Genomic DNA, 20,912 nt, shown 5'->3' on the forward strand with positions numbered 1-20,912 from the left:
TACATTGAAAACGTTGTTTTTCACCTTATAGGCACCGGCCTGAGTCTGTCTTTGAAAAGAGTGTTGCCGTTTTGTGAGACCTTATCGAATCAAGCAAATTTCCATGTAACTTTAATTTTAGAATGTTCAAAATGCAAATCCACTCGACGGGTTATATATTTTGACAAATCACGGTTACTACGCAAATTGTAGGGTGACCGAAGACAAAAACAGTGAATTACAGTAAATGCGAACAAAATAAATTTCAAATTTTAGCGACGTTTCTGTTCTGCTCTGTTCACGAATAAGTGTTTCACTTAAATACTTTTATTTCGATCAAAACATGAAATCTACATTATGTTTACCAATTGTTGAGGCACATTCCTGAGATACTGTACACCATATACTGGGTACATTTGAAAGAACCATCAATGTGACACGATCAAAGATGTTCTAAAGAAGCATATGTTGTAAAGTCATGATCACTTTTCCTAAAAGCAAAATATTAAGAAACTGCCATATTGGACTTTGTCTTTTAGTTATGAGACACAAGTAGGGCCACATTTAACCTAAGGGTTGTGCCAGGCACGGAATATATTCCAAATGACTGCTGCTGAACTGTCCATTCAATCTCCGAAGCGAATTGATCCGGGGCTGTGCTCATTATTTTAAAACCATAGGTCTTTCATTCTCTTGATAGAACGAATTTCTTTTAATATTCATTGAAAATGAAAATTAAAGTTGTTTAAAATGGAGTGCTGTTTGTCAATTCATTCTACATAACGCACAATTTTAGTCAAATGAATATTCGTCATCGTCATCCATAATAACTCCTTATTGGAGTACTGAAACAAAGCTCATTTAAATAAATGAGTATTATTATATTTAGGTAATTAAGTATCGATGATTCATTGATTGAGAAAACAGTGAATATTTGAATTTAAGTTTGTCTGTTGCACTTGAAATTGTGTTAGCATCTAAAATATCAATGTCTTATCAAGTTGTAAGTAGAGTGTTTAGTACTTTAAAAGATTCAAGAACGGTTTCACAGTATCAGAGAGCCTGTAAAACCTCGCTGTTAATGGCCAATCGTCCATATTGAATGAGTCTTTACGAGCCTGTGTGACTTAGATGTTGAATCCCACTGTACTGATAGTGGTGATGAGCCTTGTTTCTATGACGAAACACCAGAGCCAAACATGATCGAAAGTCCTTTTTTCTAAATGTTCGCTATAAATTCAATTTACCTGGTGTCATCTTACCTTGGAATGTGGCCAGTTCACTTTTCTGTTTTGCGTTGCATTGCAGGAATATTTTTGACTGGTGTGTCTATATCCTCCTGATAATTTGTGTTGCCTTCCATGTCATTGACATCTTCATTGTCTCTGATGAACTCTGTTGGCCAGAAGACAACATCAATGCCACGTCGCCCGCCGTTGAGACGACTGGAATAGGAATCTTAGGGGATGAACGTGAACTCGAGAGCTGGGCTGCCAAAATCCACATTCGACTTTTTGCCATCACAATAATCTTTGTCTGGCTTAGGCTTTTGAAATCTGCGAGGGCATTCAAGTCACTTGGTGAGTGTTCAGTCTTACGGAAAGTCAAAGTGTGTGAATACAATATTGTTTGAAAAAAATGTGTGACTTGATGGGGAATTAGTCAGTTTGTTTGCCCCAAAAGGCCAAAAGTAAAAAAGTGTTCATTCCACGACGTTTTTTCTTGGCTAAAACACTTTTAGGATCGAGTGTATAAAGTGAGGTAGGTCGGGTAAGCAAAAACAAGTATTTTTTGCTTCACCGGAAAATTGAGTAATGTCTCCATCATTTCACGTTAGTGTAGTATGCGCCTCGAAATTCAAGTACTTATTACCTTTGCTCAAATTTACCTCACGGAATCTTTCAACCATTCGTTTTCAAAATCAAGAATAAAAATTGTGGGTCACCGAGCAAATTTTGCAACTAAAGAAACAAATTACTCAAGATTTACCGATATATGAAATTCAAAATGGCCGCCATTATGGAGAAAAATACAATTTCCGACTCTCGAAAAACTAAGACAGTCAAAATTTTTCTAAGAGCTTTAAAGTCGATCAGAAAAGAATTTTAAAAGTTTGACAGTCTGCATAGCTGTCCCCGAGGCGCGTTCTACCTTAAACAGTAGGAAGTACGTACATGGTATTTGGTTTCTCTCTTCGTGTTTGGACAACTTTATAAAGCTTGGTTTATCTCTGTTAATGTAGAACGCGGGGCCAACGAGTTTAAGTTTAAATGATGTTGTCAATTTGACACATAAGATGAAGTAATGTCCTACGAACTTTAAACAAATGGTCACTTGTATCGCACCCTAGACTTCCTTATTTGGCACTATTGAAAGATCAGGAGTTTGAGATAGAGGGACTCGACCTAGCACCCAATAGAACTGTTTAATTTCATTTAAATTCTTCTCAAAGTTCTTCCTTGCCTTGAATTGCGCTATCTTATAAAGGGGGGGGGGGGTTCAATCATTCACAATGGTTTCAGGCAATTAAAGTTGCTCATAGAGGTCGCTCTACCCTGGGTAGGAATTTCCCTTGGTCGTTTCAAAGAATACCAGACAATCACTGTCAAGCCAGATTGCTTTTTGATCAGAACTATTACATGCCACAAAGAAAACAAAGGTCCCTGCTTTCAGTAATGAAATCAGTGCAAACACCGAAGTGTGAACTTGAAGACAAATTTTGTAACCCTTAATTTTGTAACGGGTATTGCTACCTTCAAGTTGTTTTTTGTTACCTGAAATATTTCGGAGCATGACGCTGAACTATCTGCTTGGTGAGCTATATGTAAGATAATGGACCTTTTTATTGGTAAAATAAGTGTCTAGCTTTCTGGGTTAATGAACCGCATAATGACTCAAGGGTTCATGGTACAAGAAAAACGTATAAGGCGACAACTTGCAGATAATTAAAAACAACATCGTTTTCTTTTCAAAATACTAAGGCAAAGCAAATTAAGAATGTCAATGTTTTCAACACCAGCAGCACATGGCATACTCGATAATTACCCGCTGGAGCTGCTTTTGCTTTCAAATATATTCCATATCATGTCGTAATTTTTCTGACCTCTTAATATTATTGAATAATTTAACGTTGTTCCATATGGAAATGCCAGTTGCACACTTCATTGAATCATTTTAGTATTGTTAAGTCTAGAGAAAACGGATTAATTTCGCTCTTTATTATAGACACTGAAGCAAACTGCAAATCGGGCTTAAACATCATGCCATTATTGGATATCCTCCTAGGCGATTATTGATGATGCGCGGTTCAATTTCAGCAAATTTTACATACGTAATGAACCTTTACCACTCTCTCATTCCTGATAGGTCCTTTCATTGTTATGTGTTACAATATCATTGGTGATGTGGCCAGATTCTGCTTCCTCTATTTCATCGTGTACATTCCTTACAGTAAGTATACAACACTTTCGAGTCACGTGGTAAAATTGCCTCAGATTGACAAGGCTGAGTATTCATACATATTTAAGTTTGATCTTTACGTTAAAATTTACTCTTTGTGTAAATGAACTTGAAATTTTCTTTCCAGAGTCGACTTGAGACGGTAAGTTTCAAGCACGGATTACGGTTCACTGTTGGACATACATAATTCTATTAACTATCACCATGTACACCTTATCTCTCCTGTGATATTAAAAGGACCACTCATAGTTTAGAATCGGCAAAAAGTTGTATCGTTATGCAAACACAATTAACGTTTTCACTTGCATCTTCAATACGAGGAATTAAGTTTTAGTTCTTATGCAGTACATGAATCATTATGTCACTACGTTCCATTTTGTAAACTAACTTGTCTCTATAAAAAGTTGCAGGTTTAATAGTCATGTAACAATTCATAATTTCAGCCTGTTCATTCTGGATGATGTTCGGTGGTGACGTAGAAGAGTTCGAGACTGTCTCCGAGACGCTCTTTAGCTTGTTCAGAATGACCCTTGTCGATGAATACAACTACGAAGTAAGTCAAACTCGAACAGTCGATTATAGTTGAGCTCTGAAAGTTTTGCATAGTTAACTCTACCACGTCATCATTCACGTAGAGAGCCAAAGGGGTTATTTTTGTAGTTGAAATGAACTTTTTGGTGAGTTTTGGAGTACGACTATGCCAGGGATATCAATCATCAAATTTGTACAGTCAGAATTTCATGTTGACTTGGTTTTGCCGAAATGACTCTTTAAACCATTTAATAGTCAGTTTAAAAAGTTCACGTAACATTCAGTCCGTCGAATCATATTTTGTTTCTATAAAACTGAAATATTTGTTGAAGTGTGGTTGCTATATAACAAAACATCTATTTTTATTATTAATTATTGCATGAACTGATTCACTGAGAATCGACTTTATGAATACTTTTGCTGGAGACAAGGTTACAATCGACATTTTATTATCATGTTAATTTCTTTTACTTGAGTCGTCATGAAGTTTTAAACTTAATAGTGTCAATATGATAAATCTGTGACAGAACACACACAATTACACTTTTTAACCTCCAGCCCCCTTTACGTTTTGAGTTACTCAGAGATGAGTATTTAGTTTGCGACTTGAGTATCTGCATTTTTTATTTATACCGTAGGGACTGAAAGAAGAAAATCCTGTCATGTGTGATATCCTGGTTGGTACCTACCTGGCAATCTCTGCTATTGTTATGCTTAACCTCTTCATTGCTATGCTCAGCGAGACATTTGTTAGGTAAGCTAAGGATGCTATCACCAGTTAAATTTTAATTCAGAATCTGTAAGTCACGGGGGTACTGTCCTCAGTAACACATTAGTTTGGTAACACTCCGTGAATCTATTGTTTGAAAGAGTTACACTTTCGCTCAAACATTCAGTCAGTAAACTTTTAATTTTAATCAGATCATTCCCTTTTGAAATCAAGAATACAAATCAACGGTTCTCGCGTAAATTAGTTACTAGAGACACACATTAACATTATTATGAACCCATGCAAATCGAAATGGCCGGCATCCCAAAATTAACTCTACGGTAAATATTAAATTTTCTATTTTCACAAAACAAAGATGGTGAAAACTTTAATTACTTCGCGAGCTTCAAAATGAGCGCCCACATGTGGTAGACAAAGCAGTGACGTAAACGTTTAGGAGTTCCGAATATCCATCACTAAGTCACTGAGGTGCATTCTAACAACAGTGACCTGACCTTACTTCTTATCTATGAATACTTCAATGTGCCAGTATTACAGAAAAGACGACACTCGATATTTGAATGCAGCGAAAGAAAGATAATGTTTTTCTTCGCATATCAATTGGCATAGTTTTACAACATTTTAAAAGTATAATTCCGTGTGCTATATAGCTATATTGAACGTCAAAAACGTAAGATACATCTCCACGAAATACGACTTCTACTAGATTTTAGACAGAGGAATATCGACAGATGCAATGCTGAATGTCATTGTGTTGAGGTAATTGATGGTGTACCGTGTATACTTCTTTTGCCAACTCTGTATATTTACAGGACATGGTACTATCTAATAACTCATGGAAATTTCTAAGTAATCGCCATGGCTGTATTAAGAGTGGTCGATTTTTTAAATTAACAACACTCAACATTCGGGAATTGAAACCCTTACGATTTCAAACGTGATAGAAAATACAGCCACGATGTTATTAATAAATACGTGTATTTCTGTTGCCAGGCCTGGCATTTCAGCGATACTTATGGGCCATAACGCTCATATATTGATTGTCATTTTAATTAAAGAGATCAGTGTAACAGAAATGATGTTGCCATTTCTTTATTTTATAGGATCCACGATAATGCGAGTTCCAATGCTCTGATGGAAAGAGCTGCGATTCTAGCGTGTTTACACGACAACCTCTCTGATGAGAAGAAGCTGGCTTACTATAAACACGTACAGACAAAGAGTGCACCAATGGTAGAGTACTATGACGACGATATGGCCCTGGAGGGAAAAGACAACGATGTCAGGAAGGTTACCTTTCAAATAAAGGTGAAATATTTATTCATTAACTTTACAGAAACGACCAAGTTTATATGCATTATATTTTTGAAAATAGGTTTGAAGAAAAGAGTGAAAATATACTAAAAAGAAGTGGGTACTGTCAGAAACAAACGGCTACTTCGTATTTTTATTAAAATGAAATTGAAATTCCTGATTTTTAGATTGCCTTGCTTTTAATGTATTTGCTATCATCAAAAATGATTGAATGATACAACTTCAGCAAGCTACTGAATAAATCCTACGCTGGCCCAGTGAAGTCTTCCTCTCATACTGCATGAAATCGAAATCAGTTGTGATGATTCTTTGCAAATCTTACGTGTGTCAGCAGAAGTCAGTGCTAAAACTCAAGTTATTATGTGTACTTTATCTTGTTTATGGGTGACCGAACATGACCTCTGTCAGCTCACAGACATGTTTTTATGTTTGTAATGAAATAAGGCAAGGTGTCGTTGTGAGACACCTTGTGGTTTTTAATGAGATATTTTCGGTGACTATTTTTTTTTAAAACGCAGGATCAGATGGCCTCTCTGGTGGAGACGGTCAACAAAAAAGGATTGAACAGTGGGGAAGAGCAGCAACTGCACGAAATACATCGCATCAATCTAGAGTTAAACTCCCTTAAGGCACAAAACGAGAAGGCGATGGCTAGTATTCACGAAATTTTGGACATACTGAGAGGTATACTATTGTATTATCTCGCTCACTCTCTCTGTCTCTCTCTCTGTCTCTCTCTCTCTGTCTGTCTCTCTCTCTGTCTCTGTCTCTCTCTCGTTCGCTCGCTCGCTGTCACTCTCTCTGCTCGTACGCGATCTGTCCATGACTATCTATCTTTCTGTCTTCTCCTTCATTTTCCTAAGGCATCTAGGAGTAACATGTGAGACAATAAATATATACTAACGAAATCAAACAATGCGATTTTATGGTCTGCCTTTGATTGATTGTTCGTTTCTTGTTTACTGCAGGTCCAGGTCGTTTCCGACCCAACAATCGCGCTGGTCAAGGTACTTCCCACGGAAGTCGTGGCGGTAATGACTAGCACTGCATGAAAACCCAATAATTCAGATAATTCATATTAATGAGTTGCCTGTATTATAGTGTAATACACGTGAATTCACATGAATCCACATAAATACAGGCTTGCTGAATACAAAAAATGGATTCTTGACTGTATTCATCTGTATATGCACTCTTCAGCTAAAATACAGGCAATAATCCATGTTAATACAGTAAGTATTATAGGGTTTTCATGCAGTGTAGCACGTAGGCGATAATTCGAAATACACTCAAGTAAGTTAATGCATGGGTGTTTGTACCCATCAAGCCCAAAAGTAGGAAAATGATCAATTATCTTTAAAAACCACCAGATTTGATTGATATTTGGCCTAATTATTGGAATTATTAAATTCTTTAAAAAATGTCTGCCTAAATCTTGACGAGTTGAGTCACGTGACCAAATCTGATATTTTCCCGCCAAAATTTACGTCTTTATTAATTTTAATATTCCAACCGTAAACCGTTAAATTTTCTTGATTTTCTTTGCACTTTTGGAAACGACATTTATCATATTCTTTCAAAAATACATGGCACTCTTGAAACTCTATCTATACTTCTTTCTGATATTCAAAATATTCATGTAAAACGTCAAAATATTGTATTTGTTGTTTTTTGTGAAGAAATAATATTCAAAATTCAATAATTTGCATCTGCCACTAGTTCTAACACAAGTTGCAATCCCATTTTACATTAATTGGTCATAATATTTTAAATATTTTGATGTTTAACGGTTGAATATTCAGTTATTTGCAATATACAATTTTGGCGGGAAAATAACAGATTATGGTCACGTGACCTGACTTGGGTAATATATTATGATAAATTTCAGCTTAATCAAATGCGAAACATATTTTTGGCAATTTTCACAATTTTCTGACCAGGTCTGATTAAAAAGTATGTTCAGACTGATTTTACATGTATGCAAGCCTATGCCCATGCATTAACATACCTGAGCATCAAGAAATGTTGAGAAAAAAAAACCAGCGAAACTTCCGCCACCCATATCACTAAAATTAATTGGTATCGATAACTCAGGATTTTTATTACAGCTTTCGTAAATGACCAAGTGTAGGCTTTCAATATTAACCTCCGCTTTTTCAAGATTTAATAAACTGGTGTGTATAAGATGGAAATACATTTTATAATGGTGACTGTCACCAAAACGCTGATATGTAGTGCCATCTGCTGATATTTCAGACATGCAACGACTCGAAAGGGCACTGATATTTTATTAAATATCAACAAATTAGAAAACTTCAGTAATGAGCATGTTTTAGTTAATATCTGTAAAAGCAGAAATCTATATGAGTTAAGCTCAAAACTTCAATTCTAATATTCAACTGTTCGTGGGATTTAAAGATGTTCCTTTTTACATTTTTCTAAATTTTGTTATTGATTTTAGTGAAGGTAGTTTTATTCACCATAAATTGTAATAAGGGGTTGCTGCATCCAACAGCGTATTTTGCTCAAAATCTTTTTTCCAAATATTCAATGTTAATTAATGTGTTAACCCAAGATTGACATATTTGTTGTGTTCACCTTTCAGCTTGTCAAGCAGTCGTAAGTTGCGTGATAAAGAAGTGTTAATTTATGCAAATGTATGCAAATCACCCGATTTCCTGGCTTCTCTTTTCTCCATATTTCAAGATTTTCGAAGAATTTAACTCCACTCTGGCTGGGTCAAATGTTCTGAAATTTTCACATGTTCTTTAAATGCTATATAATAACCAGATGTGAACTGAGTGCGCTCACATGTTTTACAACAGGCTCATTAATAGTAGTACTCTTCACCACAGAGTAACATAAACAGAGTGGCAACGCTTGCATGCCTTTTGTTCCATGGTCGTCTCGGTAGACTATTGGCTTTTCATATTAAAATGAGCTCCAAAGGTGTTAAACTTTTTGGAGGCTTTGTTTGTGGTTGGTAATTACACGAGATTATGCGAAAAATACGACGAGATGGCATCGTACTGCCAGTCGCGTAGCAACCATAGTTACTTTGTGAGCTCTCAGGCCAGAAACACTGCTTCACGCCAATCAAAACATAACACGCCAGCAGTTTCATAAACATGTCCTTCCTTGACACACGTATAAAAGAGGGTATGACTGACCGTAAACCATTGAGTAAAACCAGACAGTATCGATAAAAGACTTTCAAATTTGGTTCAAACACACTCATTATATATTCATAAAAATATGAGAGGAATTTTTAAAACGGTAAAACTCATTTTCCTGAAGCTCAAAACAATCCCGTTTTCGCCAGCACGTCAATTCTGCTCAGCACCACACGACAACAACAACACAAACTTTGCCAAACATACTTTCGCTTAACAATTGGCGAAAATCCGAAATTACCGAAGGATTTCAGGGTCGGCACTCTTCGGAAAAGAGAGGCGAGAGCAACCTGAGGCGAGGCGAACATGGATGGGTTACGTAACCGCTTCACGCCTTAAACAATACCCGTTGCCACTCTATCTATGTTTCTCTATGTCTTCACAGAACAATAAGATATCTGTTATATCATAATATGTAGCAGGTTTCATCAATTTTCACACAGTACTCTCAGAGTTAAGTCACTAATTACAAAACATAATTTAATATGCAAATGAGCTGTTTATTAACTTGACACTGCTCAATGCTTCATGGGACAATTAGATATCTATCAGATAAACATATGTAGCACGTTTCATTAAATTTACGGTAATACTGTAATTTTGGAGTAATATCACTAATTACAAAGTTCATTAAATATGCAAATAAACCCTCAATTAACTTGAAACGTCTCAACGTTTCATAGGACAATTAGATATTTATCAAATCAATATCTGTAACAGATTTCACCAAATTTTGTGCCGTAATTTTATAGAGTTATCTACCTAATTACAAAATTCATTAAATATGTAAATGAACCCTAATTAACTTCACACTACTAGCTGCTTTACAATACAGTCAGGTATCTGTCGGATCAGTATCTGCAGCAGATTTCATCAAATTTGGTGTATTTATTTCGGAATTATATATGACTAATTACAAAACTTCATAAAATATGCAAATGAGCTATTTATTAATTTGGCACTGCCCAATGCTTCTCAGTACAATAAGATATATAGCAGATCGATATCTGTAGCAGGTATCACCAAATTGGGTGCCGTAATTTTAGACATACACTTTGTAGGACCGAAACGTCGAATAAATGATTTTATCTGCCACTTGAAACCAGAGTCTTGCCTTCCTACCAAACCCATTGACGTTTACTTCAAGCTCTGGCTTCTGATATAACATCGTAGAGTGCCTATTGCTGTAGTTGGACTGACCTAGTTTATCTACCAAACACAGTACAAAGTTCATTAAATATGCAAATGTACCCTTAATTAACTTCACACTAGTAAATGCTTTTGACCACAGTTAGATATCTGTCGGATTAGTATCTGCAGCAGATTTCATCAATTTAGTGCAGATATTTCGGAGTTATATGACTAATTACAAACTTGACAGACAGTCACACACACACACTCACACACACACGGACAGACAGACAGACATCGCTACGACATTAGCTCACGTGTTTGAACACGTGAGCTAAAAACGACTATTTTGTTGGGAAATAAAGTTTTTATGTTTTGAATAAAAGGCATTTTAATTTTGCTAACAATGTTTTTAATCACTTTTTAATGTCAGTCTTTCAACCCATGCCATTTTAGAATTTGGATAGGTAATGCAAAATAAAATAGCTGTTTGTTTACATATACTCTTGTTTCAAGTGAGATATTACATTTCAGAAAATAGCATCAAGTTTTTGACTTGAATTAATTTTAATCATTAATTTTAAAATTGAGAGTTTTTACCCCAAATATACATACCTTTCATTCTTCGAGTAAACTATTGCTACCATCCTAAACTTTAGATTCTCTGCTTTTTGAAAATATTATATATTATTTCCTAAATACATGGATTTATGTACCAGAGAGCAGGTGACAATTTGCCCGACGCCAGGAGGCCAAATTGTCTCTCGGTGCGAGGGCACACAGACCTATGTATTCAGGCAATAATATTTTTATTACCTGCCTGTTAATACTATATGACATTGAGTTACATGCAGGTTATTCTCAAACAATTTTAACATTTTCGACCCACTTGAAAAAGATTTTAACGAAAGTCAAAATAGCAGTGGATAGCAGCAATAGATATTTTAAATATGCGTTAAGCATCTACTTTGACGTCGAAAACATCGAAGGGCTTCTCCGGACCGGGTAACTATGGAAACCGGTCAGTACATCGTTAACACGGCCAAGTAACTGCCCGGATGTTCCTATTCAAATCAATGCACTGATTTGCACTCACATCGAGGCATGTAATAAATAGCATCAGGAGGTTTTCTTGTCATCTTAGATGAGAATATTCCTTTAAAAAAACTGTGTTTGCCACGTGCCGCTCCACCTTAATCATTTGCGTTTTTCAGATGTTTACTATATCATTGCATAGGCATAACATGCAAAAATATGATGACGTAATATATAGCCCACTATGACGCCAGGTATCTGTCTCAAAAGAAAAGCAAAGAAAAAGTTCTGCGAGCCGATAACGTAGCAGAAGTCAATTAGTAAAATAATATGGACAACGCCTAGCAAAAATGTTCCTGAGGACAAAATGATCGATTGTGTAATTCGCTTTCAGTTCTTAACATTTCGTTCGGTACTTTTCTTTGACGTTGAAGTCCACTTAAGATTTCGGGCCCAAACACCAACAAGAATATAGTTTTTAGTCTTGGTTTAAAACGATCCTTGGTCTATGATTTACCATATTTCTGCGTATATGGAAGGCCTGTGGATTTAGGACAGTGGATTTCCGTAGCACGCGCTTTGACCCGTGTTTGTATATTTCTTTATCACTTGAAGGCCACACCATGCGCACTACATATTTCTCTGGGTAAACGATGTCACAAGAGCAGCATTTTAGGTCAGCAACTCTGCTCTTGCTGCAGGCTCTCCTACTTTTCTTGGAAAAGTTTACTTTGATTCAAGTTCACTTCGGGGGATAAAACAGATATCTGTAAGTCGCTGTTACATTAACAACAACAATAAAGGGACTGTCAACGTCTATAAGGGACAGTCACTGGTATGATCCTTCGGCTTGAAGACGCTGAATTACTTTTGTTCTTTGGACATTAAAAAGTGGCCGACCCCTCCCGATAAAAAGAAGCGAAACGGGGTGATCCCCAATGCCAACCTTCGAAAATAGGGTGACCCCCGAGCTGTAGGTAAAAAATAAATTGAAATATTTTAGTCTCCGTGATATATGTACGCACATGCTGTTGTAAACACGTTGATTTAAATGGAACACATCATAACGTTATGAAGATACACGAGATATTATATACTATATCGATCTTAGCAAACAAAAGAATGTGAAACAGCAAACAATCAAATAACAGGTTGAAAGCACCAAATGATTTAAGCTCTATTCTGAAAAATTTAAAAGATTATATAAATGGAAAATTGAAGTAAGTATTTTTCTTCTTTGCTAAGCGTATAAAATGAAGAGGATGATATTAGTCAAGATGATGTTTATGATTTTCAAAATGTTGTGGAAGAGGATGTATAAGGTGATGATATTTTAAATGACCTTATCAAAAATAATGAAATTTGGAGAGTATTCGGGATTTTAAAAAGGACAAGGCAGCGGGGGAAGATAATCTTATCGGAGAATTCTTTAAATAGACACAGCAAATTTTGTTGCCTTTGTTAAGTAAACTTTTCAACACGGGTATGTTTCCAGATTTCCGCAGTAAGCTTTTGTAAATATCTTGGTTTGTTACTTTCTTCTAGGGGTACATGAGGTAAAGCAAAAAATACCCTGGTACAACAATTAGGTGAAAATTAGCGACGGTGAGGACATTTTGCTACAAAATTAGAAATCCTCCTCTATCGTTATACTTTAAGCTATTTGATTGTATGGTCTCCCCGATCTTGACTTATTCCGCTGAAATGTGGGGTTATAAAAGTATGAAAATATTGACAAAGTGCAGTTAAGATTTTGCAAAAACATAAAGGTAGTAAGATCAAACACGTCAAGAAATGCAGTGCTAGGTGAATGTGGCAGACTGCCGATGTATGTTTCATGTGTAAAAAGGTTATTAAATATTGGTTGAAAGTAATTCACATGGATAGATACCGACTTTCCTTTAGAGCCTATAAAATGCTCAAAAGACTGGATGAAAACAACCTGGGCAAGTCAAGTGCGTGTTGTATTTCGAAATGTTGGTTTTAATTATGCATGGTTGGCCCAGGTTATAGGAAATCTTGAGTACTTTTTGCAATTATTGATTTCAAGAGTTGTCGAAGTTTTTATCAAAACATAAATAATGAAAAATCACTTATTATGTTCATTTCAAAGTAGTGTTAGAACTAGAAAGATACATTGATATAATACCAGAAAGACATCTGATATCAGCTAGAATCAGATGTGCGACGGAAAGCAAATTAGAAATTATAAAAAGAAGGGAGCTCAAAATAGAAAGACAAATGAGATTGTGTGGATATTGGCAAGACAATGTTACAGACGATGATTACATTTTCTGTTAGTTTATAAATTTACAAGATTGTAGAGGTGAACTTATACTTACCCGTATACTACCGTGAAAATGTTTCTTATTTTAAATTTTTTGAGTTGATAAAAAACAAACAAAAATACGTGATTTTTAGTCTGGCAAAGTACATCTATAATGGTATTAAAAAGAAACAGATTGCAGACAGACATCTTGGGTGAGACAGGCTTGATGTGTGAAAGTCGACTTTCACACATAAAGCCTGGACGTCCTTTTGAGATGTGATTTTGACCTCGAATTGCATTTTGAGGTCTGTAATAACTAACAAAAGGCCGGTGGCCAAGTGTATTGAAATAAACCATTCTTCTTCAATCAAATTCGCCATCCAAGGAATTTATTTTGTTGATAGATACAATATTATTTTAATTACAAGATTACTTTTATTATTATCTGCAAAGAATGATACAAAACAATGAATCGGCCCTACGACTGAATTCTTTGGTTTTCAATGAATTAACACTGGAGGCAGATTGATGATACACTTTGCGAAACAGAATTTGAATGTGCAAACATCCATGTATCTCTTGTATTTTTTTCTGATATGTTAAAGTTAGGTGCAACAGCATGATGCAATTCGCGGTCGGTGTGATGAACTCCATACAATTATTAACCTGTGTCTTACAATCAAAAATTACTTTTCCTTCTTCCCGCTTATTTGCATTTCCAAAACATCGTGATTCCCATAAACATCACAACAAGGTGACCCCATACGAATCCATGACCCAAGGCCGAAGAAACTGATTCCCTGGTTCCCTAAATAGCATTCGTCCAAAGGCCAAACAAAAAATTGGGCTGTTCCGATAACCCGACCTACCCTATATTTTACCTGCCGACCCTAAACTTTTTAGAGCTACGTAAACACGGAAGTAAAAGAGAGAGAGAAAAATAACCCGTAAAATCACGAGTTCGTTACTTGGCATTTGAGTTTGCTTGAACGAGGATGTCCTTTATGTTTTTATTCCTTTTATATGGACGATACGTTTTTCTGGAAATGCTGTGGCCAGTGTTTGACCGCCCTGAACCCCTGAAATGCATATTTAAAATAAAGATATTTTGGAAAAACAATTCCTGCCGACCTACCTACCTTAATTTTGAAAACAATGTTATCGGAACAGCACAATTTTTTTTTGCCTAATATGGAAATTTATTGATCCATCCATCAGCACAGGCCACTTTACCGAAAGATTCACAGCCAGAGAGATCGCCTTTATTTTTCTGTGAAATCCCCACAATGAGATTTTGTAGTTGACTTATGATAAGTGACCGAACAAAAGATTCACCTTAACTACCCGTATGAAACATTTACTCATGATACTCATGCGACATATTCTGGATTTGAATCCGGATGTTATAGGAAGCATCCAAGGTTTTCTATCAAGCTTTTTTATTACTTTGCATGTTTGGCACACGGGTCCAACGGAAGCATTCGTCACAAACTGCCAGAAGCAGATTATCAATGTTGTTATTTTACAGATCTTTCAGCAATCATTTTATGAAAATGACTTGTTAATGAATTGCATTATTTTCAGTAGAGTATGCACAATGTGGGTCAAAGAGCAGCGCCCTCACTGTACGTGTCCAGCAACCACCACCTACAACCGGTGTAACGAAGTCTCATTTTTTGCTCACGTGTGAACACGTGAGCATATGTCGCAGCGATGTCTGTCTGTCTGTGTGTCTGTCTGTCTGTCTGTTGGTCCATTTTCTCAAAAACGGCTGAACGTATTTCAGTCAAATTTGGTAGACATCTTCAGAATTCAAATGGCTAGAACTGAAAAGGTTTTGGTGGGCGTGGCTTGGATATTAATGAAGTTATGAAAGTTGTAATTTTTCTGTTACGCCGCGTATGACAAGTGAAAACAATCGACTGTTTGAGGGCGCTGTGAAATGTGCTTGTCCAGGTTGGCTACAGCTGGATACATTTTACCCACAAACCCTAGCGGCATAAAGCCAGTCTTACTGCACTTACTGTACTTGTACATTTCGTCTCCCCGCCATCGTCGCGTAAATCAAGTTATACCGCCGTATCATAACGAGCACATAGTTCTTCGCTTGTCTCCACAGCCTTTCTGTGCTGTGAGTACGCTTATCCGGCTTTTTGCTGTACAAATTCTGAAGCGTGATTTTGATGGACTGTCGGTGTGGTGTCGGTAAGTAATCCAAAGTAATTTGTGTGTGATGTGTTGATTCTATGTCGTGATTTGATGTATGCACCTTTGTTCGATACCACGATTTGACTTGGACGCTTTGAGTTTACGGTTGAGAAAGTGAATAGTACGGTACATGCATCAAAAGAATTGAGAAGGAGCGCGACTGTGACTCGATCGCGACTGGGAGCTGTAGTTCCGAACTTGACTTTTTCATGGCATAGATTTGTACGGTCGGCTCTTGCCCTGCGTACCCTGCTGTGTGTTTCGGGCGTTACACGGCCCCCGCCACTATCATCTACATCATCACATCTTTCATCTAGTCTAATGAGGTCTTCCAAATCCTTTGTATTCATTTAGACCCATATTTTTTGAGCAACGGCTTTTGAGATTTTCTGGCGCACGTTTGTTGGCTCATTATAAAGTGAGTCTTGGGGTCGACTGTTCAGAGATGACAGCTGTAGTTGCTTCATTGTAAGAAGGCAGACAAGGCCCTCTGTCACAAACCTTAAAAAGTCTGTAGCATGATTGAAAGAATCCATTACTTTACGCTTCACTGTTCTGTGATTAAATGTTTTCTTGGCGTGCGCCAATGTCAGCTACGCTGGCTCCTCTGTAGAATTCATCCATTAGATGTGGTGGGGCCGTGTAACACCTGAAACACACAGCACGGTACGCAGAGCTAGCTAGGTCGGGTAGATTTCTGTGTACGCTGCACTGTCTCCAAAACCCACGTGGGTCCGGCCCGACAGCGTATCCCTTAGCGTACACGAGAGGTCCTGCACAAAGAATAACAACTTGACTGGTGTCAATGTTATTACTATTTCATAAAAATAGTCCACGTAAAGATTGTTTTGTGACAATCGACGAGAGTCATAGGCTGGTTAGGCTAATTTTGTCGTGGCACCTAATTTTGTCGTGGCAAAGCCATAGATTAGGGTTAGGGATTTTAGATTGGGCAATAGTTTTCGTTCTCGTAGATGTCGCGGGGACATGGATATTCTAGGTACACTGGTAGCAATGATGAATAGTTACTATTATTGTTTGTGTATAGGGTCTGTTGTGGTGTTCCGAAAGGGTTTCAGGTAATATTTTCATGATATCGTCATAATAATATGTCTGATCATTTACATACTTTTTTAGTTTCCTATAATGTGGGACAAGCTACTGAATTTCGATGGTTGGTACTCAGTGGCAAAGACTTTGCTCGGAAAATGCGTTACCATCAAAAGCGAATAAGAATGTAAAATGCCCCCAAAAATCTTCCAGACCCCCCCCCCCCCCAGGATATCAAATGGTCCACCCCATAGGTGGGAAGGCTTGTATAATGAAAAAATGACATTTATTCATCATATTCATAACTTCCAGACAAATATTGCTTGCAAGATCCTGGTAGTAGGCCACCACTGTAATTGTTGATAGATCAATAAAGCCTGTCGGCTGGTAGGAACTGATCAATTAGTGTGTGTGTGTAGTGTGGAGATTTCCTGACTTTCCATCCTGTAAATTTTGACAATTTTCTAAAGTACAGCTTGTAAAAAATTACACAAGTTTAGTAATATGCAGATTAATTTTAGTGCCCTTTCTTATCCAGCTTTGAGTGTTGAATGAATCATTATGAGGACAAAATGGTAATGTGATGAAATGTCACAGGACAAAGTGATGATAAACCATGAATTCATTTATTATTCATGAAAAGTATACTCTATGAGTGAACTAATGAGGTTTAAATGGGTCCTAAAAGATAAACTTAATTTGATGAGATTTACATCCGTGTGTTGCCCTTATATTTCATTAAAACAAAATGACATGTCATACACACATCAAAAACATTAAGATAGCTATTTGAAGAGATTGTTGGACATGGAAGTTGTGTGAGAAATGTTAACAGAGCTTTCGATAATGTTGTATCACTGTTCTAGTAATGATATGGCACTTCATGGAGTCAACAAAATTTATGACAGTGGTCATTTTAATCCTTGGTGTTATGTTTTTTTTTCATTTGCAGAAGTGGTCTATTGATGATTACATCACCACAGGGCATTCATTAGGACATTCCAATTAAATCCACATATTTTTTTGTGTGAGTTCATTCACTTTTTGCCATTCTTTGTTAGTCCATGCAGCTTTTCATTGTGTGTGCATTCGGGCATCTAGGTAGATATTTCAGACATGCCCAAACCGATTTCAATTTGTTCTTTGATACTATCAATGCCATCAGGCAGCCATTATGTTATATTTTGTGGCCATTCACAAAGATACATGTATGTCTGACATACCTGGACCAATGTCATGCAAACTTGCCTTCGTAGGAATGGTGTCGTGTCATCAATGATGAACTTGTTGGTCAATAATTTCCATGAAAAAAATGGAATAAGTTCTTTACATGTTGTAAACATCAAATTCATCTTTTTTGCCAATTTTTTTCACTGGTACAAATATGTATATTTAACAGGATGCAATGGATGTCTTACTTTGATTTTTTGTTTCTTTAACAGATTATACCAGGAGGCCATATACGTGGTGACATTCACTCGCCCATAGAGGCACAGCAATAACTTGCCCACAGGAGGCGCAATAATAACTTGCCCATAGGAAGGGCGCAATAATAACTTGCCCATAGGAGGCGCAATAATCATTTGCCCATAGGAGGCGCAAACAATAACTTGCCCAAAGGGGTACAACACAATCACTTGCCTATAAGAGGCACAGACTGCCCAGTTGAGGCACAGTTGCCCATAGACGGTACAGACTGCCTGTAGAGGCGCGTTCAAGATCACAAATTGATAGTCAACAAGCATTGGTTACAACATTGCTGATAGTACTTTGAGCAAACACTGTTGTGGTTAATTTTGCATTTAGATCACAACTGATTTGACATTGATAATATTCAGTATTAACTTGCAGAAGAAAAAAATAAGGCAGTAAAGTTTTGTCTTTGTCTTCCTCAGTGTACATTGTGAAATTATACCGTGAATATTTAACAGCACACAAGTTAGTGCTCTATCATTTACTTCCTGATAGGAAACAAGAGTATTGTTTACAGGCAGATTATTGCAATCAAATAGAATTACTTCAGCGTACTGAATATATAAGGAAGACTGACATTTCTCTACAATTTCTGAAAATTGGCATTCATTTACTTCATAATAAACAAGAACAGTCATACCACATTCTATCATTGTCTACTTATTACTGACAACCCTTTTAACTGCTTTTTTCTGTCTAGGTCCAGCTTCCCATAAAGTTGGACCTAAATTTTGTAGTGAAAGGGTTCAACGTCTAAACTGCACAATATTGACAAGCAATAACACATTCATAGTCTACAATCTCAACAAACACAATCATTCTTTCATCAATACTTCAACTTTTAAGGTTTCACTTTTCATAGCATCAGAAGAAATCAAGGAGCAATAAGCAACATCAGTCAAATTATTAATTTTTCTTCCTATACAAGTGCTTGAATTGACTGTAAGAACTTATTATAATATTAAGCACACCCATAACACAATGTTACTATAAAAGTACAATGAGAGTAAAAAAACTGAGCATAAAAGCAAAAAATGAAAGAAGTAAATTGTACATGCAACGAAAAAGACAGTTGCAGACTCCTCACAGATGTTACACAAAGGTTAATGTCGAAGGTGATGGTAATTGCTTGTTCCGTGCTATAAGTCTAGGACTCTATGGAACACAAGATCATCATCATGCAATAAGAGTACATACTGTTGACTATGTAATTGAACATTGGGACAGATATGAGGATCCAATTAAAGGTGAATATGAAAGATGGCATATTGTCTCTCAAGATGACTATAGGCAGTATATGTCCAGATCTGAACCAGGTAATGCAACTTATGGAGGGGACATTGAAATAAATGCTGCAGCGCTTGCATATAACATTAATATTGCAGTTCATCTTGACACTTTAAGTGAACCATTAGAGACTGTTGGTAATTCTTCTGTAAGTATACATCTTTTGTATCATGCAATCCGTGTTGAAGGAGAAATTGATAGTGGTCACTATGACTTTCTGCAAAGCACAGAGCAAAATTTGTCACAAGCAATAAATGTAAACAGTTTTGGACCAGTACAAACAGAGAAATCTATGCCGCAAAATAAACATTGTGTAAATTATAGAGAAATAGAGAAACAGAGAGACATGATTGCCAAGAGAGAAAAGAGAGAACAAATAGAGTTTAGGCAAAGCGAACACCAAAGAGATTTAACAGCCAAGCACAATAAACGAGCTGATCCAGCATACAGGCAAACTGAAAGGCATAGAGATATGAATGCTAAGAAAATTATGAGAACTGATGAGCTGTAAAGACAAACTGAAAGGCAAAGAGATGTCAATGCTAAGAAAACTATGAGAGCTGATGATGTGTATAAACAAACTGAAAACAAGAGAAACAGGACATCAATGAAATTGAGACGGTGTGATGATGAGTACAGAGAAAATGAAAGGGAAAGAAATGCTAATGCTAAAAAGACAAAGAGAACTGACCAGGTCTTCAGGGAAAGCGAAAAGATCAGAGATGCCAATATTAAAAGTATTAAAAGAACTGATAAATCATATAGAGAGAGAGAGCAATGAGAGATAGATTAAACAAACTAAACAACAAGATGTAGTGCTGCCAAATCTATTGAAGAGCTGATACAAATTTTTCACGGTGCAGTTCAGAATGGCCCAAATTTTGTATGTGTGTGCTGCCAACAGCTGTGGTTACAGAGAAAGTGTTTTGAACTACAATAATGTTAAAGAAAAGTTAAACACCTTTGCATCATCTCAGGCTACAGATAATGATATGGCACCATTATGTAAAACTTGTTATTCATATTTAAAAGAGTCAAAGTTGCCTCCTTGTTCTGTGGCCAATAACATGTCATTTCCATTAATTCCCCCCGAGTTACAGTTACATCCACTAGAAGAAGACTTGTTGCCTTACGCATTCCATTCATGCAAATAAGAGAATTGCCAAGAGGTAGACAAGTTAGTCTCAGAGGTAACATAGTCAATGTTATAGCTGATGTATCAACTACTGTCTCTACATTACCTAGAACTTTAAATGAATCGCAGACAATACCT

General features: G+C 36.5%; 1 protein-coding gene and 1 long non-coding RNA gene across 2 annotated transcripts; both read left to right on the forward strand.

Annotated features, from left to right (window-relative positions):
• Positions 1–520: 520 nt before the first annotated feature.
• LOC139133691 (polycystin-2-like protein 2) lies at positions 521–7,055 on the forward strand. Its single transcript, XM_070700451.1, has 8 exons — positions 521–531; positions 1,288–1,559; positions 3,346–3,429; positions 3,882–3,991; positions 4,608–4,723; positions 5,803–6,007; positions 6,532–6,697; positions 6,982–7,055. The coding sequence occupies exons 1-8, from the start codon at positions 521–523 to the stop codon at positions 7,053–7,055; spliced, it is 1,038 nt and encodes a 345-aa protein (XP_070556552.1).
• An 8,522-nt stretch (positions 7,056–15,577) lies between these two features.
• On the forward strand, positions 15,578–18,996 carry LOC139133815 (uncharacterized). The gene is made up of 3 exons (XR_011552649.1): positions 15,578–15,826; positions 17,832–17,906; positions 18,322–18,996. It is a non-coding gene; the product is annotated as an uncharacterized lncRNA (long non-coding RNA).
• The last annotated feature ends 1,916 nt before the right edge of the window (positions 18,997–20,912 follow it).

This window comes from Ptychodera flava, chromosome 5, assembly GCF_041260155.1.
Source record: "Ptychodera flava strain L36383 chromosome 5, AS_Pfla_20210202, whole genome shotgun sequence".
Lineage (NCBI taxonomy): Eukaryota > Metazoa > Hemichordata > Enteropneusta > Ptychoderidae > Ptychodera > Ptychodera flava.